The sequence below is a fragment of the Dermacentor silvarum genome, chromosome 7 (assembly GCF_013339745.2).
Source record: "Dermacentor silvarum isolate Dsil-2018 chromosome 7, BIME_Dsil_1.4, whole genome shotgun sequence".
Lineage (NCBI taxonomy): Eukaryota > Metazoa > Arthropoda > Arachnida > Ixodida > Ixodidae > Dermacentor > Dermacentor silvarum.
In genome coordinates, this window is record NC_051160.1 from 4,726,608 (window position 1) to 4,744,598 (window position 17,991).

Consider the following 17,991-nt stretch of genomic DNA (forward strand, 5'->3'; position numbering starts at 1 on the left):
AGACATGGCGCCACTGCAAAACATAGTATGCCAGGTCCCACATACAAGTCATGTGACACAATCTGCAGTCACTGGAAACCATAGAATGCCAGATCCTACATATAAATTGTATGACAAAAGTAGCAGGTTCACTCAAAGAGCAAATTAAGCAGTGGTGGCAACAGCTAGCTAGTCCATTGTTATTTACAATAAAACTTGAAATGTTTTACACAGTCTCAGTTGCATGAAACATTCCAAACATCATCAATAATTGTGCCTTTTATTGCAACTAAATTCATTCTAGCAGTTAGCCATCCTAACAAAAAGTATTGATTGATTGACTCACTGACTGATTGGTTGATAGGGTTAAAATATTGTTTGTATTGGACACACAGACTGATTTATCTACTGGATTGATTCATTGATTGATTTAACATACCGAAGCTATCTGGATTATGTCAGATGTTCAATACACAAAGTGTTCCCTTAGAAAAAGAAATTGACCAGAAAGAAAATAAAGAAATAAAGCCTGCACCAGCAAAGCTGTAATAAGCTAGATGCTTGTTTATGTTTTTCTTTATTAGTTACACCTTTATTGTAAATTACTATGCTGGGCAGTTCACTATGACAGAGACTGTACTAGAGGGATCTGATTATCCTTACCTTGATTAACTTCGAAGAAGTGAAGTCTCAATACAGATAAGAGTGTTCATGCCACGGCAAGATATAATCAAACCAAACAAGTAATTAACCAAATCCCAATGCTGGTAAGCTACATAACTATAACAATGCGTTACATAATACGCTGTAGTGTAACCCACTTTTTGTCTTTGACTGCTGCGAGGCTTCGCGGATGGCCTTGTGAAGTTGTCGGGCATGGGCATACACACAGCGGAGGAAGTCAAACTTGACAGCAGGCAGGAACATCAGGTCGGCTCTCTGCTCAGAAACCGTGGCCTTGCCCAGTTCAAGGAAGGAAAGATGAAGCTCCACGCGCGATTCTTCATCGCCAGAAGACGACGAATTTGAAGACAGCAAACTGGGCATATGACGGTCCAGAAGGCTGCGTACCTAACAAGAGGAGATGTCCTTCTTTACTTATGTATTATGCATTGTACATAAGGCATTATTAAAGGGGGCTTTTGTTACAACCTAAAATTGGCATATTGTGGTAAAGTGCTAAAATAGTAATACAAACAACAGGAATAAATATGAAATAAGCATTAAACAATCGTAAATAAATATAAAGAAGCACTCATAAAAGGAAACATGCGTTGCATGCAGATTTGCGTACTATAAGCGCCAAATTGTATCCACCAAATTGGATACAATTGGCACATGACAAATAGTTATTCAGAAAGCATTTTCAACAACATTTAGAAAATCCTGTGAATGAGTAAGATCACTTGGCAGCTTATTCTAGTAGTCTTTAGTTGTATTAAGAAAAAAAAAAGGATTTAAAAATGTTAATGCAGCGTTGGCATGGCCTCACCTTATTAGCATATCTTTTCTTACTGACATACAACAGAGGTGATTTTAAATACAGGTCTTTATTGATGCTAGTTCTGCCATTGCATATTTGGTGTAACAATTTTAATTGTAGAATGTTCCTTTGCAAATACAATGGCTTTCATCCGAGATTACAGAAAATCTCTGAACTTCTAGTGTTAAAATTATAGTTACTGGTTACAAATCTAGCAGCACGTTTTTGTACCCTTTGTAATGTATTGATGAGAGTTATTGAGAACAGGTCCGATGACACACAGGCATATTCAACTATTGGTCTAATATTTGTAAAATACATGTATATTCTTTCCTTTAGTGTTTGTGGAGCTTGTTTGTGGAGGAGATGGCAAGCCTTGCTTGCAGTTACGTTCATATGTGCAGCGTAATCTAATACAGCAGTCAGTGTGACGCCAAAATATTTCAGTTTATATACCATCTGCACTGCTTCCCCTTAAAAGAAAGTATGAGCTATCTAGCTTTTCTTTTTGTGTGTGTGTGAATTGCACATAGCACTTTGAGGTATTTAGGCTCATCATCAATTTATTGCACCAAGACACAGTTTTGTCAAGATCGGACTGTAAAATACTTGCACCATTACTGCATGTGGCTTTACAATATAATACACAATTGTTGGCATACAGCCTGATGATGGGCTGGATACCATTGGGCAAGTCATTGACAAAAACAAGAAACAGTAATGGTTTGAGCATGGAACCATGTGGTACGCTAGATAGAACACCGACCGGTGATGATGACGAGCCATTTATCAACACCCGCTGCCCACACGTGTGCAGGCAATCATTTATCCAGCCAGGCAGCGAGCTTGGAATGCCAAGACAGGTCAACTCGTATAGCAGCAGATTGTGTGACACAATGTCAAACGCATTTCACAAGTCCAGGAAAATCGCGCCAATCTGCAAAAATTGGTTGCGGCCCAGAGCAGTATAATGAATGAATTCTGCTAATTGTGTAGTACACAATAGGTGAGAGCAGAAACCATGCTGATTAGTACAGGATTAGGATACTTTACAGAGGATGTCAAAGTAAAAATACACAGTAAAAAAATGCAGCAAGTCCAACGAGTTGGAATTCATATACAACGAAGCTTGGTGTACCGAGCCTTTTGTTAAGCGGAGTTGCTGACTACTAGCTAGTACGACGAATGCCTTGAACGCGTCATGGTTTCAGAGGCAGCATGCACACATGCACATAGTGCAATTCAAATCCATTCTATCCACAACAAGTGTCTACTTCCTCATTTCCGCGCAGTCTTGGATGCGTCAAGGCAAGCTTTCTGGTTCTTTTTTTTTGTTTCCCCCGTACGGCCAGCGCCACTGCTGCCGCGGATGTACGGAGGCGAGCGCCATCTGGTGGCGTTGCAAGTAACCCACCGGTGCACACGCTCCACTTTGACTGGTTGGCCTAGTCGGCAGGGAACAGCCAGGCTGCAGCTCCCACGGTCACGAAAACACAACGAAGTTCGCAAAGAAAAGTTTTGCTTTTAAAAAATAATAATAATCTCACAGGTCATCATGCTACATCCGAGTGACTGTAATGCTGTAGTATTGTGGCGTCCCATCATTCAATGATTATTCATCGACATTGACAGAAACTTCCTCTCCCTTGCATGGTTATCCGTGAACTATATTATGTCCTTATGATCTGCTGATAGTGCCTACCAGCTCTACACCTGCTGCTGAGCTCGAGATAACGGGTTCGATCTTGACTGCGGTGGGATGGTGCCAAATGCAGAAACGATCGTGTACTTAAATTTAAGTACGCTTTAAAGAATCCCAAGATGGTTAAAATTTATCTGGAGTCCCCCCCCCCCCCATACAGCGTGCCTCACAATTAGATTGTAATTTTAGCACACAATACCCTAAACTAACTCTTTACGACCTTTATATTATGATGCTGCCTTATGATTGATATATGTCTCTACCACAGCAGTTATTGCGCCACCACTGACAAAAGTCCACCAGTAACAAAACAGCACAACTACAGTTCTATGTGCAAAGCATGTGATTGAATGCCAGACTTATTTTGTCATTCATGGTGTCTCTATCACATTACTACCAATGCAAGGACATACATCATGCAATGGCACCAAGATGAACCCCTCGTGTCTTTGATTATGCTGCCTCCAAGGTTAGCCAGTGTATGTTCAGCATTTTTGGAAAACATTGCCAGAGAACAATTATTTTTACTTAACAATTAAGCCACATTGCCTGGTGAACGAATAAGCCCCGTACTTCAGTGCATGGTCATGACACATTAAAATTTTGTCAGAAGAATATGGTTTCCAAAGCTTTGCAGGTACTAGCAAACTACCCTTATATAATTGTAGTACTACTACTCCAGGTACTATACATTAAAAGAAAGAAAAGAAAAGAGCAGTATGCAAAATCAAGCTTCAGCTGCTTGAAACTAGGTGACATAGAAGTTGTGCAACAACATTTTGTCAGCAAGTTACACTGTGAAGTGTGATGGTCCAAGCTTACAGAGAGCCAAACTGCAAAAGAGAACAAGAATATGAAAGGCACAGGTACCTTATGGTACAGGGATTCTATCTGATGCCATGCTGCTCGCTGCTTATGCAGTTTCTCCGCATCAAACTCATCCACGAATCCGACAAGCAATGTCTTGAGCGATGCCTCCTCATCTTTTGAGCAGCACCCTACAGCACCGACAATGCCGTCGTCTTCATTGGCTTCCTGAAGGAACCGCCGCAGTGCTTCCAAAGTAGTTGTCAGGCGTGGAACTCGGCCGTGCAAGTTTCCCGACGTCTCAGTTTCACGCTTGCTGACCGCAAGCGCCAGTAAACGCTCTGCCACATCACGAGGAACATCAGCAGTGAGTGCCAAGTCTGCTACAGCTGCAACGTGAGGGCCACCACTACCGTATTCCTGCGCAAAGTTACGCGCAACTATGTTTCCACCAGCAATGTTTAGATGGCCGTTTCCGGCGGTCAAGCCCTCTGAGCTGGTGCTGAATGAGCCGGACCTGTTGCGGATCAGGAGCTCAGCTTCGGGTATGGTGGGCACTCCATCAGAGCAGAGATGTCGATCGACCAGAGCAGTGGCCATGGTAAGGTGCAGGCCTTCTCGTGCAGCCTGGCCAATGACGGAAGTAGGAATGGGCAAAGTGCAATAAGCTGAGCGGTTGGCAGGAGTGGAGATATTGGCGAGATTTCCAGTGACCTCTTCCAAGTGACGGCTGAACTGGAGCTCCTGGGCATCGTGAGTTCCCTCAAGCTTAAGAACCTGCCAGAAAGAAGTTAAAAAGGCACTGTTACTCAATGCTTGTTAGGGTGACAAATGTTTATTTCTGTTCATATACTATTTGTTCATTCAACATCCACATTAAGAGTGTCAGTAATATGCAAAATGATGTGCACACAGGACGATGAATAAAAACGTCAAATGCACAAGACGTTGCAAAATTTTCTAGAGCTTTCAACTGAAATATCTTTTTACTTGTGATAGCATGTTGGTTTGTGTTATTTTGAAGCTCCTTGTGTGTCTCATGTCTAATCACACAAAAAGCAAAAAAGAAAAAGGGAAGAGGTAGCAAAGGTGTGCACTGAAATCTCGGAGGCAAAGCCATCATTTGGCAACATGCTAGATCGCACTACGATACTATGGTGGCTAGAGGAGTAGGTGTGCCGACCGAGCGTAGTTCGCTACTTCTTTGCATCATGACACAAAAATGGCACCGCTGTTAGTAGAACAGTGCTCCTGCCAAGTCGTCATCTGTACGCAATGTAGTCAAGCGGGGCGTTTTAGGATATCGCTGTCACTGTTGTCAGCTATTATGTACACTTCAAATACCATTTGGAGCAGTGCAAACAAAGCTGGATGAGAAATTCTGCTATTTTCTGAAAAGATGAAATGCTGGAATTATCTTTCTAGGTTATATGCAAGACCATGACACTGCATTCTCAGTGATTTTGAACAAGTGCAGAGTTCTTTTGGAATTTTTAGCAGCGAACTGGTACAAAGTTTTCTTTTTTCTTTCTTTTTGTGTGCACGTGTGTGTGTGCACATGTGTGTGCGTGTGTGTGCACGTGTGCACGTGTGTGTGTGTGTGTGCGTGCGTGTGTGTATTTGGTGCAGCCAAGCATCGTTTGAATCAAATAAATATGAGGTTCAATGCCTAGAAGCAGTTAACATGCAGGCTATGAGAGAAGCCGTGAGTGAGGCACTGCAGATTGCTGTTCAACCATCTGGGGTTCTTTAACATTCACCTAAACCCAAGTACATGAGTGTTTTGTATTCTGACCTCATTGGAATGCGGCTGCCACGGCAGGTAATCGAACCAGCGATCTCATTCTTAGCCGCACAATGATAGCCACTTAGCCATCACGGCAGGTAAGAACCATTTGGAGCAAGGATGTTGCACTTGGAGATCAACTTATTGCTCCCATATAATTAAGTCGTGATGTCTTTCGCCTTTCCTAAAGTTTCGAGAAAAATCTTTACTGCCTTTGACATTGTAGCTGGTGTAATGAAGCAGAGGCGCCCCTGTGTACGTGCCGACTGAAGAGGAAGACGAAGGACCGTGCCGTGATCGTGAGTGAATCCAGTGCTACGAACAGCCCTTGCAGTGCCTTCCTGTGCCTAGCGTTCCAGCAACGTTATCAACGACAATAAACCTCATCGCACTGGCAACATTTTGTCTATTTCACCAACAAGCAAACTTACTTTTCCAGCAGAGTTATGGTGCAGCCGTCGGTTCCATGCATAGAAACACACACACCTACAATCGAATTTTCACAGGCTTCATTCACAGCTTGTTGTGATCTCCCCGAGCATAAATTTATGGTATTAATCACGTTGTGCCATTACAGTCCCTAAGAATGTTCAGCTCTTTTTTTCTTGGGCATCATATAGAGATGAGCGGAAGCACCATATTATAGCACCGTTGATTAACTCACTCATAGTCGACCATGTGGGTGAAATCGCTCTTGAGAAACTGTTCTTAAATGAGTTCTTCACACACAATTGGTATCCACTGCTGCTCTTGTTGGCGCTGAGAACAATGCTGCTTTAGACTCCCTGAATTACAGTTCAGAGCGATGAAATAAGTATGCATGTTCATCTTCTCTGAGGCACAAATACCACCACTAATTAGTGTGGCCTCCAGTGATTCGGTCTTGTAGATGACCTACCGCTAACCTTGCCACTTTGTTGTCGTAGAAGCTTCCACATCTCCTAGCAACTCTAAACACACAATAACAGAGACCCATAGCTCCTCACTGCACAAACTAACAGCTACAAATTATTATTTTTCACTTTGCATGCTTTATTTGCTGTGTGCTGTCTGCCACAAGTATCAGATGACTTGTGCAGCTCAGCACCATTCTACTGAGTACAGCACCACTTTTGCGTCATGAAGTGAAGCAGTGGTGAACTACTCCCCGGATGGGTCGGTAGGCACCCCTAATTCTGTAGCCACCATAATGGTACCATACCGCAGCAAATACAATGGACATAGTATATGTGGCTTGCAAGCGCATATTCCATGTCAGCGGCAGTGGGTGCAAGGGAGGCCCTGCACTTGCTATTGCAATTCTTTCCATTTTAAGTTTTATAAAAAAAGAGAGGCTTTAGTTATTATAAACTGTTTCAGTAGTTTTGTAATGAGACAATTTATACACATAGCAGTTGCATGTATCGGGAGGGCACAAGCTAAAGACTCCTCCTAAAGTTGCAGATTCTATTTACCTGAACCACTTGCTCAGCCTTCTCGTAATTTCCATGCCAAAGACAGTGTTTCAGCAAAGCTTCAAAGCTGGCCAGCATTTTTTCTATAACAGTGCAGTCACCTCGCTGCAACATGAGTGAGGATCGGCGCCGTCGCTTTTTGGGCTTCCTTCTGGCTTTATGCTGCACTGGGCTACCTACAGAAAGAGTAAGAGCGATCAGGCACAATAGTACTTTGAAGACTGTGTTGCTGAACCATGTTCCACAAGACTTTTATCTGATTCACAAACTCAATTCTTTTAACCCTACTAGACACCAATCGTTATTTTCAGAGAAAAAAAAAATATTTTTCACAATAAGCCACCTAAATAGGCCTTAGTGAAACTAAATAGAGAAGTGGCAAACAAGAAACTATCATTCTTTATTTTTTACAGCTGTGTACACAATTGGGTACAAAGCGTCATGGTGATCACAAAATTCAATAATGAGTCTCATGCATGGAACCTGTAAAAGCAGTTGTGGTCTTTTGTCAGGCAGAGCGGCACACCATCGATCGGCCTCTGTAGCCCTCTAATTTACTGCTACATATCTCGGAGTTAACTGTGCTCCTAGCAGGATTGCGAGTTTCTGGCCGTGGTCTTCTTCTTCCCTTCTTTAGAAGTCATGTTCACGTTCGCACATTTTGTTTGAACGATGTAGGTATTTGACATTTCAAAAAGTAACTTTGGAGATTAACCGAGGCATTTACCCTAAAGAGGTGTGGCATTGGGACGTTATTTGCATTCAAAAGGCTTTCGAGCTGTCCACCGAGTGCAGCGTTGGTGGTGGTTGTGGTGGCGTTGGGGGGACGGGTGACAGAGAGAAAAAGCAATTTCTTTCATTAAAACTTTATTTCACAATTTTCCACATTACCAGAAATACCTGTATATTCTATGTTCTCTTCATCCTCATCTTCAATGCAAGCAGAACTAAGGAACTCAACTCTCGCAACATCATCCTCTTCCTCGTCACTTGAGTAGACATCCGAGGCATTTCTCGATGCATTTTCTCCAAGAGCTCGTTCGCATCACCAAGTTTCTTCTCATAAAACGAGGAAGAAGACAGCGCAATAAACTCTGCAGCGATATAGGGGCAGTTCTTCAGCAAGCAGAGTCGAGCTATGCTCTGTGAGGCATGCCACTTCACTTAGTGCGTTCTGAACGCATCCACCATGACACTTTGTACACGTTTGTCACTGTACACAAATTCCGGCATGAGAGGACACTGGGTGCATGCAGTTGTTGTAATTTGATCTTGAGCCACTCTCATAATCGTTATATGAGCGAGTAATTTTTTTAAAGCCTTAGAAAATGTCGGAAATGCAGAAGAAATTTGAAAGCTGGCTTATCTGACATGCCAAATCATATGCTGCCATGCTGAATATTTTGCACATTTGTTTTATCCGTGTTCGCTATATGGCACAGTAAACTCCACAGTTGCAAGATGAAGAGTGAAGAATTGGCAGCACCTAAGGTGCTTGGAGGAAAAGGTGCCAGTTTGCAATGTACACAAATGTGTACAGTCGCGAGCAAAAGTTTGGGAGACCACGGCATCAGCAAAAAATTAATATACATTCTAGCCCAGCTCCGCGGCCTGGAAATGGTTTAATACATAGTGTTGGTCAAACGTGGGCACTTAGGCATGCTCTCTTGATTTCAGCTCGAATGCCCAGGCTGTGAAAAAAAAAGAATATTGCAGCACCTTTGGTCCCCAGACTTTTGCTTGCGACTGTACGTAGTGTGTGAAAGCGTGGTGCTGAGGAAAAGGGAGGCTGTAAAAAGAACCATGAACGACGTTTCGTTCAGTGTGCCAACAACGTTGTGTACGAGATTCCCCTGACCTGCGGCAAAGTATATATCGGCCAGACGGGGCGCTGCCTCAATGACCGGCTCAGGGAACACGCAAGAAATCTAATTAACAAGGAGAGAAGTCATCTTGTCGACCACTGCATGTACTGCCCGAATTGTGAACCACGTTTCCAATGTGCAAAAATTGTAGGCAGAAGCAGACAAAAAATGGCGCGTGAAACGTTGGAAGCATTTTTAATCAAAAAGGCAGGTGAAGAGTGTGTCAGCGACACTTCTATTGCGCTGTATAAAGCTGAAATTGATTTTCTTTCGCGATATGTTTGATGTTTCCGGGGGGTTGTTGTGACGATGCGCCTGCGCAGCCTGTTGGTATATATAGCTGGAGATCGGCCTTCAATAAATCAGTTGTCAGTTTGCGCCTGTGCTCGTCTGGTCTTATCTTGTGTTGTGTGGTTTTGCGCTTTTAACAATGGTTTCTATGTCTAAACACCAACTAGCCCAACAGTTAACTCTTTTAGAGCATACTACCAATAGAACATTCACATGGGCGCGCGACAAATCAAGGAAGTCCGACTCACCGCGACCGGATAGCCAGCGAATACGTTCACCCCATGCTATGATACCATCGCCTAGTCGTTCACGTGTACGGTCACGCGAACGGTGGCGCGTTCTAATAATCTGTGTTCGTCCATACCGGTGCCCCACTCCGAGCCATGCGAGACGTCTCGCGAGGCGTGGATCGGCGCAGGCGCGGGACGTCCGCGTCGCTCACCGATCCCAACCCAAAGAGGAAGCGCCCTCGACCTTTCTCTCCCAAGTCACCCCACCGTTCGGCGGCGTTAGAATCGCGACACTCGCGCCATCTCCCGCAATGCGCCGCAACCACCACGACCGCCGCCGGGCTTAGCCATGCGGAGAAGCCGGACTACAGGAGACATGCGGGGAAAACAACATCAGGGGAGGCGTGAGAGTCTCGCATCCCCACAACCTTTGCAACCAATAAGTTGCCTTAGCATGTCTGCAAGTGCTATAGTGCTGCAACAGTAGATGGTCATCAGCAAGAGAATGCTCAACTCTCTCTTGTCCCCTGACGTTTGTCTTCACTGCATGACTCTCATCTCCTGACACTCGGCTTCTCAGCATGACACATATCCAATTGCAGAAGTAATGCATGGAGGATGAATGTCAGGGGATGCGAGAGAATCTGGTGAGCCATCATAACGAGTCTTGTGACACTGACATCCACATGCCGGACCCTCTAGTTGTCAACATACACAAACCTTCTAATTAACCATGCAATTTGAACAAATTCTATTCCGAGCATATTTCTAATTGAGGTCACAACATTTTCAAACAAACAGTTTCGAAAGTTTCAAGGCAGCTGTTAATGCCTTAGTGACTATGGTCATAGTCCCTTAATAGCTTTTTCTGGTCACGAAACTCCTGCCTCAGTTTAATATAGAGCCAGCGCCTACCGCTAGGGGCGCCATAGTAAAAGAAAGGCCCGCTAGTCGAGCGGCCGCCGCGGGCTGCAGCGGTATTTCTTTCTTCTCTGGTCATGTTGCGGCCGAAAGCCCAGCTTCTTTTCGAATCATTTTCGATTACATTCTATTTTACCGTAGCAGTTACAGTATCCAAACTTCAATATCTGAGAGTGTTTTCTAAGCGAAATCAAGTCACGAACAAAAAGTAAACAATCTCAAAGTCAGCTGGCGGCTCCGTGTGTCAGCAGACGATGCGCATAGAATTCTTCGTACTGAGAAATCTGTCGTTAGTTGGCCCAACTGGCTTCGATTAAAAACTTTTAAGCGACTTTTATGCACTGTACAAAGAATAAGACATTAGCGGCGTGGCGTTGCCAGTAAATGACAACCTGACTTCAAGGTCGTGTGCTGTTACCGAATTCTGATTGCACTCGAGCCGTTCAGGCGATGGTGACAGATTCTAATCGCATGTACCATAAAATGTTCTAGGACGTAAGAATTAGTTTGTAACAGGTACATCGGCAGATCGTAGCTGTGAATGAAACGCTTGCTTGAAGGAAAGTATTGTCATTTTCATGCATCGCAAGCTTTGCTAGTTTTCGTGCGTATTATTCCAAATGTGCGACAAAGTTTTCCAACCTGATTTTCATTGTCAATATACCCTACAAAAACACAAACGGATTAATATGCCCGACTGACTCAGCATTGCGCTTATTAATCTCTAACTTGCACGAGCAGAGTGACGTGGATTGATGGTCCACTGCACGCAGTACCATACCTCCTTGGCGAACTGCGACGCATAATAGTATTTGGATCGCCAGCTTTATTTGAAGCAAATGTAGAATCACGCACGTGCACACACACACACACACACACACACACACACACACACACACACACACACACACATACAAATATAAAGTAGGCGTCCAAACTTTCAGCCCACGCCGACCGCATCTACAGTCTCTCCGGGTTTAACACGGAGAAAGGTGGCCACTCAGCTGCTGTGGCGCCACAGCACGGCGGCTTCATGCGACATATCAAGCTCTCCCATTGAGTGACGGCGGAGTTCCGTGACCAGAAAAAGTATTGAGGGACTATGCTATGGTGCTCAAATCAGTGGCTTGACAAGTTGAAACATGGAACATTCCACAAGGACACGATAAATGCTCATAGTCCTGTTTATGCGTGTGTGCCACTTGCAGCCATCGACTGGCTTGTCCTCGCACACGAACTGTCACATTTCAGACTTCATTTTTTCCTCGGGCTGCCAGAGACTGGAACGACCTACCCTTCAATGCCGCTGCCATCACATGTCATTCAGAATTCTTGGAAACTATTCAAACTTGTATTTCACCGTAACACCTGCATTTTCTTGTGTAAACATATTAACCACCCCTTATGTAATACCCCGAACAGGGTCTTTAAGGTAATAAAATGAAATGAAATAAAAGTGTGCTTGTAAATTTGAAGCTAGCAACCCACATGATGCTGTACTAGTAAAGAAAGTTCGAACTTTCACCACCTTTATTAAACTTGTGCTTGGAATGCAGGGATGTGATGGGGGGGAAAAATCATGAAGATCCTACGCACTGTAGGAATCTATGTGAGCAAAGCTTTGATGAGTCGACAAGACAAAATCGCACATCACGATAAGAAACAGGGAGAAGATTGCGGCAATGAATGTGCCCTGCAACGGTCATCAGCAACAGTGGTGCATCTTTCAAAGCAAAGATAAGATTTATTCAGGGGCGACATTCTCGAGCTATCACTTTCAATGATACTAATCACTCGCGAGATATCATGCGACTCGGCACTGGACATGTCAAAGTAGGCTGCCGAAAGTGTTTCTGGCAGTGTGCAAACATCGCGAGTTTGGCACAACGCTAGTAGAAGTACTGTCAGCCATATACGCCAACAAGTCCGCTGCCAAGTCACACGAAATGTTGCAAAAGAGACTGTCTCCCCGACAGCAACAGCTTTTACTTGGCGAGACAGCCGACGATAATCACCATCACTACAACTGTGACGACGACGACACGCCAAATCGCAGAGGCAGGCAAAGAAGGCTTTGCTTGAAAAAGACACTCCTTTCGTTAGTGAGATCCAGTGCTCCGGGTCACTGTTACATCAAAGCAAGAGGCTCCTAACTCAGCTCTCAAGGTATGTTGCAGTAATTAAATGTGAAACAGTGATAAATATAAGCACTAGCAACAGACAGCACACCTTTGGGGCTTTGGAGGATGTCAAGAGGACTGAGATGTGACACAGGTGGGTCCACTTCTGGCGCTGGTTCTGAAGAAGTGACCAGCTCATACCGCCACTGGGCTTCAACTACATGTTTGCGCAGCTGGTCCAACCGAGAAGGAAGCTCTTCCCAGCTGACTGAGGATGACACAGGAGGCTCCTGAGGTAGCGAGTCTCCACCACCTGAAGCCTGGCACACCAAAATTGAACTAAGTTCAAATTTCATTTCAGTTCTATCACAATTTGGCATCTGTAACAAGGGATAAGGGGCAGACCTAACAGCACTTTGACCAGCCTCACCAAACTTGCGAATCGGTAACATAATAAGAAATATGAAAATATGAATGGACTGTTTTCACAGGGTCTGAAAAATGAGAAGGAAATAAGCGTGACAACAATGATACTCATGTGTGTACCATCCCTGCTATGGTCTCTTGTGAGATTGGGAGAATTGTTTACTAACAGACAAAATAACTAACTTTAAATAAATAATGTCACCTGATGCATACTGTTAAGAAGCACAGAGAAATAAAAACAATCATGAAAATGCTCAGAAATAGGGCATGCGAGCTAAGCGTCTTATGCATCGCCACTGCCTAGAAGTTTCGCAATATGTGAGCAGTGTGACAAACTCTCCAGCTTGACCCTGCTGTCACCGCAGCATTGCACTGCATCTCTTCGCATTGAAAGTGTGCAAGAAAGTTCACTTATGATTTTATGTTGCATAGTGCGGGTGCCTTGCCAACTTATTCTACCCAGCAAATACATTACAGATTAAAAACAGTTGATTTCTACTATGTGTTCCTTAGTTTCATTGTCTATTGACTTCACGTGGTTGTAACTAGCAAAAAATTTAGCCCTTCAGTTCCCCTTATTCTTCATATGCAAAACGGGGCACTTTCAGTGCTCTCCACTATGAATGTTACACTGTTAAATGAGTTTGCCCCCTTTGGGCCTTATGTTGTCCCACAACAATAATCATCTTTCTTGGCGTTTTTCTTTTTTTTAACGCTGAGCATCCAGTACTTCAAGGTCACGAATGGCATGTGTGTTGTCAGCGTGAAATATCATTCTTGACAAGAAAGTAGCGAGCACAGGGTTTCCAAGAAAGGAAACACAAGCAAGGCAGATGACTAATATTGTTGTGAGACAAATAAGCCCCAAAGGGTGCAGCGAACTTTTTTTTATGAGTGTATAATACAAACTGTGAAATCGTATGAACTGGAAATGACATTTGAAGGTGTTCTTATCCTATACAGTCGTCGACCAATAATTCTGACTCAATGGGGACTGCCAAAACGCCAGAATAATCTCAAGTCCAAAATACTGGAGTCACCCAAAAACAGATCACTTTATTCCACAAGTGGCCCCAAAAGGTGTGCTGTATTCTTGGATCGTCACTTTTGGGGATACCTTCAATTTCATGTGACTATAGCGCAAGACGCATCGGCATCTAGGAGCGATAGCATTCTTGCCTCAGTGCCAAGCACGCTATCTTATCACTGTGCAATAACGCTGCCGCCTGTCCGCCTCTGGTGCCAGTCACGCGAAGTATCACGAAAATGAAAGTATCGTTCGAAAGTGATCATTCATGAATACAGCCCAAGTTTTTCAACACGTCTTGTTGCGTGCACATACGCTTACTCTGGGCCTAGACATTCCCTGGCCATGATTTTCCAGCAGTGCCTTTTATGCTACTCCTTATGACTCTTTTCGCGCTTAGTGAGTGGTCAGAACAACGCTCTGCATGCGTTATCAACAAGATCAGCCAGCCTTGAACAGTGAATGATAAGAGCAGCATAAAAGTGAGCGGAAGACGTGACAAAATCGCGGTCTGTATCTCGGCTATTATCATGCTGTCACTACAGATAGACGAAAGTACAGTCAATACATGTAACTAGGCTTCGCTAGTTTCGGTTTCACGAAGCGCCGGCGACACGACCGACGACTCTACTCGTGACATTTTAAAACAAAAATATCGCACTTTGTGCTTGACTCGGTGGCCATATTAGCACATGGTCATGCAGCTGGAGCCCGAATTGTCCCACGACGTGCTATAAAGTGTCTGAAATTTCAGTCATCCTTATGCATTAGGCCTATGGGGCTGAATGGCGATGCCGCAGGGCTGTCAGAATAATCAAGGATGTCCGTATTTTTAATGTCGAATAATCGGTCATTGACTGTATAACCTACCATGCCAGCATCAAGCCATGCGCAATACACAACTCTAAATAGAATGAGACATAAGCATGTAATACCCGTGTCACACGCCCAAATTTGGTGCCACTCATTGTGCACTTCAGCGCAATGAGTGTCACTTTGGTGGCACGCTGCTACACGAGAAATAAAAGTGTATTTTGAAACTGACATTGGCAATGGATGAATCAGAAGGCACAACATATATTTGCGATTTTAAACATTGCCAGCCATATAACACTGTGTTATAGCTAAAAACCGCATTTAGAAAAGCTTTGGTTCAACTGAAATAATTAATTGCAACCGCAACAACATTGTAGATCCTCAGCAGCCAAGAAGCAAAGGCGTCGCATTCAAGGTGAACACAAGAAAAATAGCTGATTACGTTACAGATGGCACAAGAACGGATCGTGAACATTTTAAGCAGGTCATGATAGCGCCTATTTGTTGATTACGAACCACTGCGAGACTCAGCTCACTTTTTACGCTCTCAGACAGTACACAGAATTGCGTCAATGCTGGGTATTCAAGAGTGCGTCTGATGCGAGCGACACGCAGTCAGCTGGGCCGCAGAACGAGAAACGAAATGAATGCACCGTCACGCTCTGTTCAATTTATTCGGCAGCTTTCAGGTCCACTCGACGATACATTGCTTTGTTTGAGCGTGCCATGAACGCAAATTTCAGCCGTTTCCAATTACCCGCAACGGGGCAGCTATACGGCTTTTGTACCACAAAGACAAACATGTCACCATCCTAAACAGCAAGAAGCAGTACTATCGAGGCACCCTGAGCGCCTTGCTATCCTCGTCCATTCATGCCGTCATTGATGCTCTACTTCCGCCCATTAAACTCAGAAATAAACGACACCTTCTACACAAGTATGATCCCTCGCTCAGGCATGAGCAACTTCGCGGCCATTACACGTATCAGGCTGAGGACGTGGATAGGAAGTTATTTTGTAACAGTATATCACATTTTACAATCTTAAAACATTTAGAATCGCAAAACAGGTGGTTTTAAATTACTACTAATTCTGCTTTCTATTTATCGTTTAACCATTGCTACCGAGGCTATGGACTTCGGCGCAGCGAAGTGAGTTTGGCAAACGCACTCACCGGCAAGTGTGCTTTGCAGCAAGTGTCACTACACGTTCCCGTATGACAGCGTGCAAATGACACTCGCGGCGAAGTGCACTCACTCAAAGTGCACTTAAGTTGTCCCGTGTGACACAAATATTAGGCTAAAACACATTGCTGTCTAAACGAGGCACTCTTTACCGTGGCTGTTCTCTGAGCTGACCGGTTGAACAGCTCTGCCTGTGTGGCCAGAACAGCAGTGGACAGAGAGGCCAGCATGCTGGGCACCAGGAAAGGAGGGCACAAGAACCCCACAAAGCCTGTAGCCATCCAAGTGGCCGCATTGCTGCTGGCTGTGCTGCCTTTGCCTGAGAGCGAGTCGCTTGTCTCCTTGACTACACTGCTGGATGCTGACACTGGTGGGGCAAGAGACAAGGAAGGCAGAAAGTAGTGATAACAATAACCAGACCAGTGACCACCACTCACTCACTGATTTTGCATCCCGACTACGAGGGTTGCAATGTCAAAGGGCTACAAATTGATTTCGATCTCTCCCAGATCTTCAAAAAGAACACACACAGTTTTGCATTCAACTTCCCATAAAACATGGCCTCCGTGGCAAGGAATTGACCTTGCAAATCTGCAGTCAGCACTATTCGATATCAAGTGAGCTATTTTGCCATCCTATGAAAACATGCCAACATACAGCCTGCGGCAAGGTTCAGTGGAAATGTGGTCATGTCATAAAGCTACAATGTAGGCAATAAAAAGATTTGCAAAGCCTTCAGTGCTTCAAAATCAAAAAGGGGGGGGGGCTGACAGATGGAGTAGCACACTATGCTATAAAAGTTACAAACAGAGATAAAGTGCCTCAGAAATGCTGGCCAATGTTTCGATAGGCCAGCCTTTTTGAGGCATCTTATCTCTAACTTTCAGTGCTTCATGTGTTTAACAAGAAAACAGTTCAGAGCGTTTAACAAGAGAAAATTACAAAACCCTGCAAGAAGAATGCAATATATAACTTAACAGCCTTTTCTTGTAGCGAAACTTCCTGAGCAGAATGCACTTTACTCGAAAATTGATCCTTCTATAAAAACAAGTAAACAAACAAACAAACAAACCATAGACGCTAGCAGTCTGATTTTCGGTGTTGTTTTTAGGAATGTCGCCATCCGATTCTGTGTCATGTGCATCTGGGGTCACTGACACCTCCACGGGTGAATGACCTGAATGATGCTCATCGCTTCTGGCATCATCTTCCGCATCAGTGGCATCTTCATCATCACTCGCCTCTCTTCGTAGGTTGACGTGGGTTACAAAGAGAAGTGAGAAGACATTCTCTAGAACTTCCAAACGAAACGTCAATGGATGGAGCTGTCCAACCTCTTCCTCAAAGTGCCCCAGTTCGTCCAGCACTACATGCTTATGCACCTGTAAAGAAGGCAGGCGAGATATAGTGTAGGACATGGACCCAGTAAATCATGCACGCATGAAAAGCATATGCAAACAAGAGAATGCACTGGCAACAATGATGAGCTAAATGGTGGAGGTTATACAAGCCTTAAAGGTCGTATCCACCATGAATCAGCCCGAGAAGGGCTAATAGTAATAATAATAATGAATGAATGAATAGATAAATAACATTCTAGGCATTCTAAACTGCGTCGCTATCTGTTTCATTTATTCAAACTTTCTTCAGATGTGTGTCATTTTTATTAATAAACTATCTAAGAACACCAAATGTCCCTGTGACAGCTGTATACAAATACCATTATGCTACATCTAACAAGAACTGCATCCAACAAAATGTTAGACAGCTTATCCATGGAACTCGGTCAGGCCTCATGCGGTCTACCAGCTTTTGCTGCCAACAGTAAAATAGAAGAAAAAATTAAATTCTGGGGTTTTACGTGCCAATACCCCAACATGATTATGAGGCACGCCCTAGT

At 44.0% G+C, this 17,991-nt stretch overlaps 2 protein-coding genes across 2 annotated transcripts in view; both read right to left on the reverse strand.

Moving 5' to 3' along the window:
• LOC119458414 (zinc finger FYVE domain-containing protein 26-like) overlaps positions 1 to 1,046 on the reverse strand; it is a 90,486-nt gene extending 89,440 nt beyond the window's left edge. The window contains exon 1 of the mRNA XM_037720252.2: positions 801 to 1,046. Coding sequence (XP_037576180.2) covers positions 801 to 1,026 — 226 coding nt within the window. The 5' untranslated portion in view covers positions 1,027 to 1,046. The remainder of the gene's footprint in view (positions 1 to 800) is intronic.
• A 59-nt stretch (positions 1,047 to 1,105) lies between these two features.
• LOC125946603 (zinc finger FYVE domain-containing protein 26-like) lies at positions 1,106 to 17,529 on the reverse strand. Its single transcript, XM_049670104.1, has 5 exons — positions 17,164 to 17,529; positions 16,244 to 16,458; positions 12,748 to 12,958; positions 7,212 to 7,387; positions 1,106 to 4,748 (listed from the first exon to the last, which is right to left on the reverse strand). Exons 1-5 carry the CDS (start codon positions 17,507 to 17,509, stop codon positions 3,819 to 3,821), a joined length of 1,878 nt encoding a protein of 625 aa, XP_049526061.1. The 5' UTR covers positions 17,510 to 17,529; the 3' UTR covers positions 1,106 to 3,818.
• Positions 17,530 to 17,991: the final 462 nt, after the last annotated feature.

Bases quoted from the DNA above. Each gene is read 5' to 3' on its own strand.
- LOC125946603 (XM_049670104.1), bottom strand. From the start codon at position 17,509: ATGTCCTACACTATATCTCGCCTGCCTTCTTTACAGGTGCATAAGCAT. The intron at 16,459-17,163 runs GTTTGTTTGTTT...TTGCCCCACCAG, and splicing joins TCAGACTGCTAGCGTCTATG to TGTCAGCATCCAGCAGTGTA. The intron at 12,959-16,243 runs GTAAAGAGTGCC...TTGGTGTGCCAG, and splicing joins CAGCTCAGAGAACAGCCACG to GCTTCAGGTGGTGGAGACTC.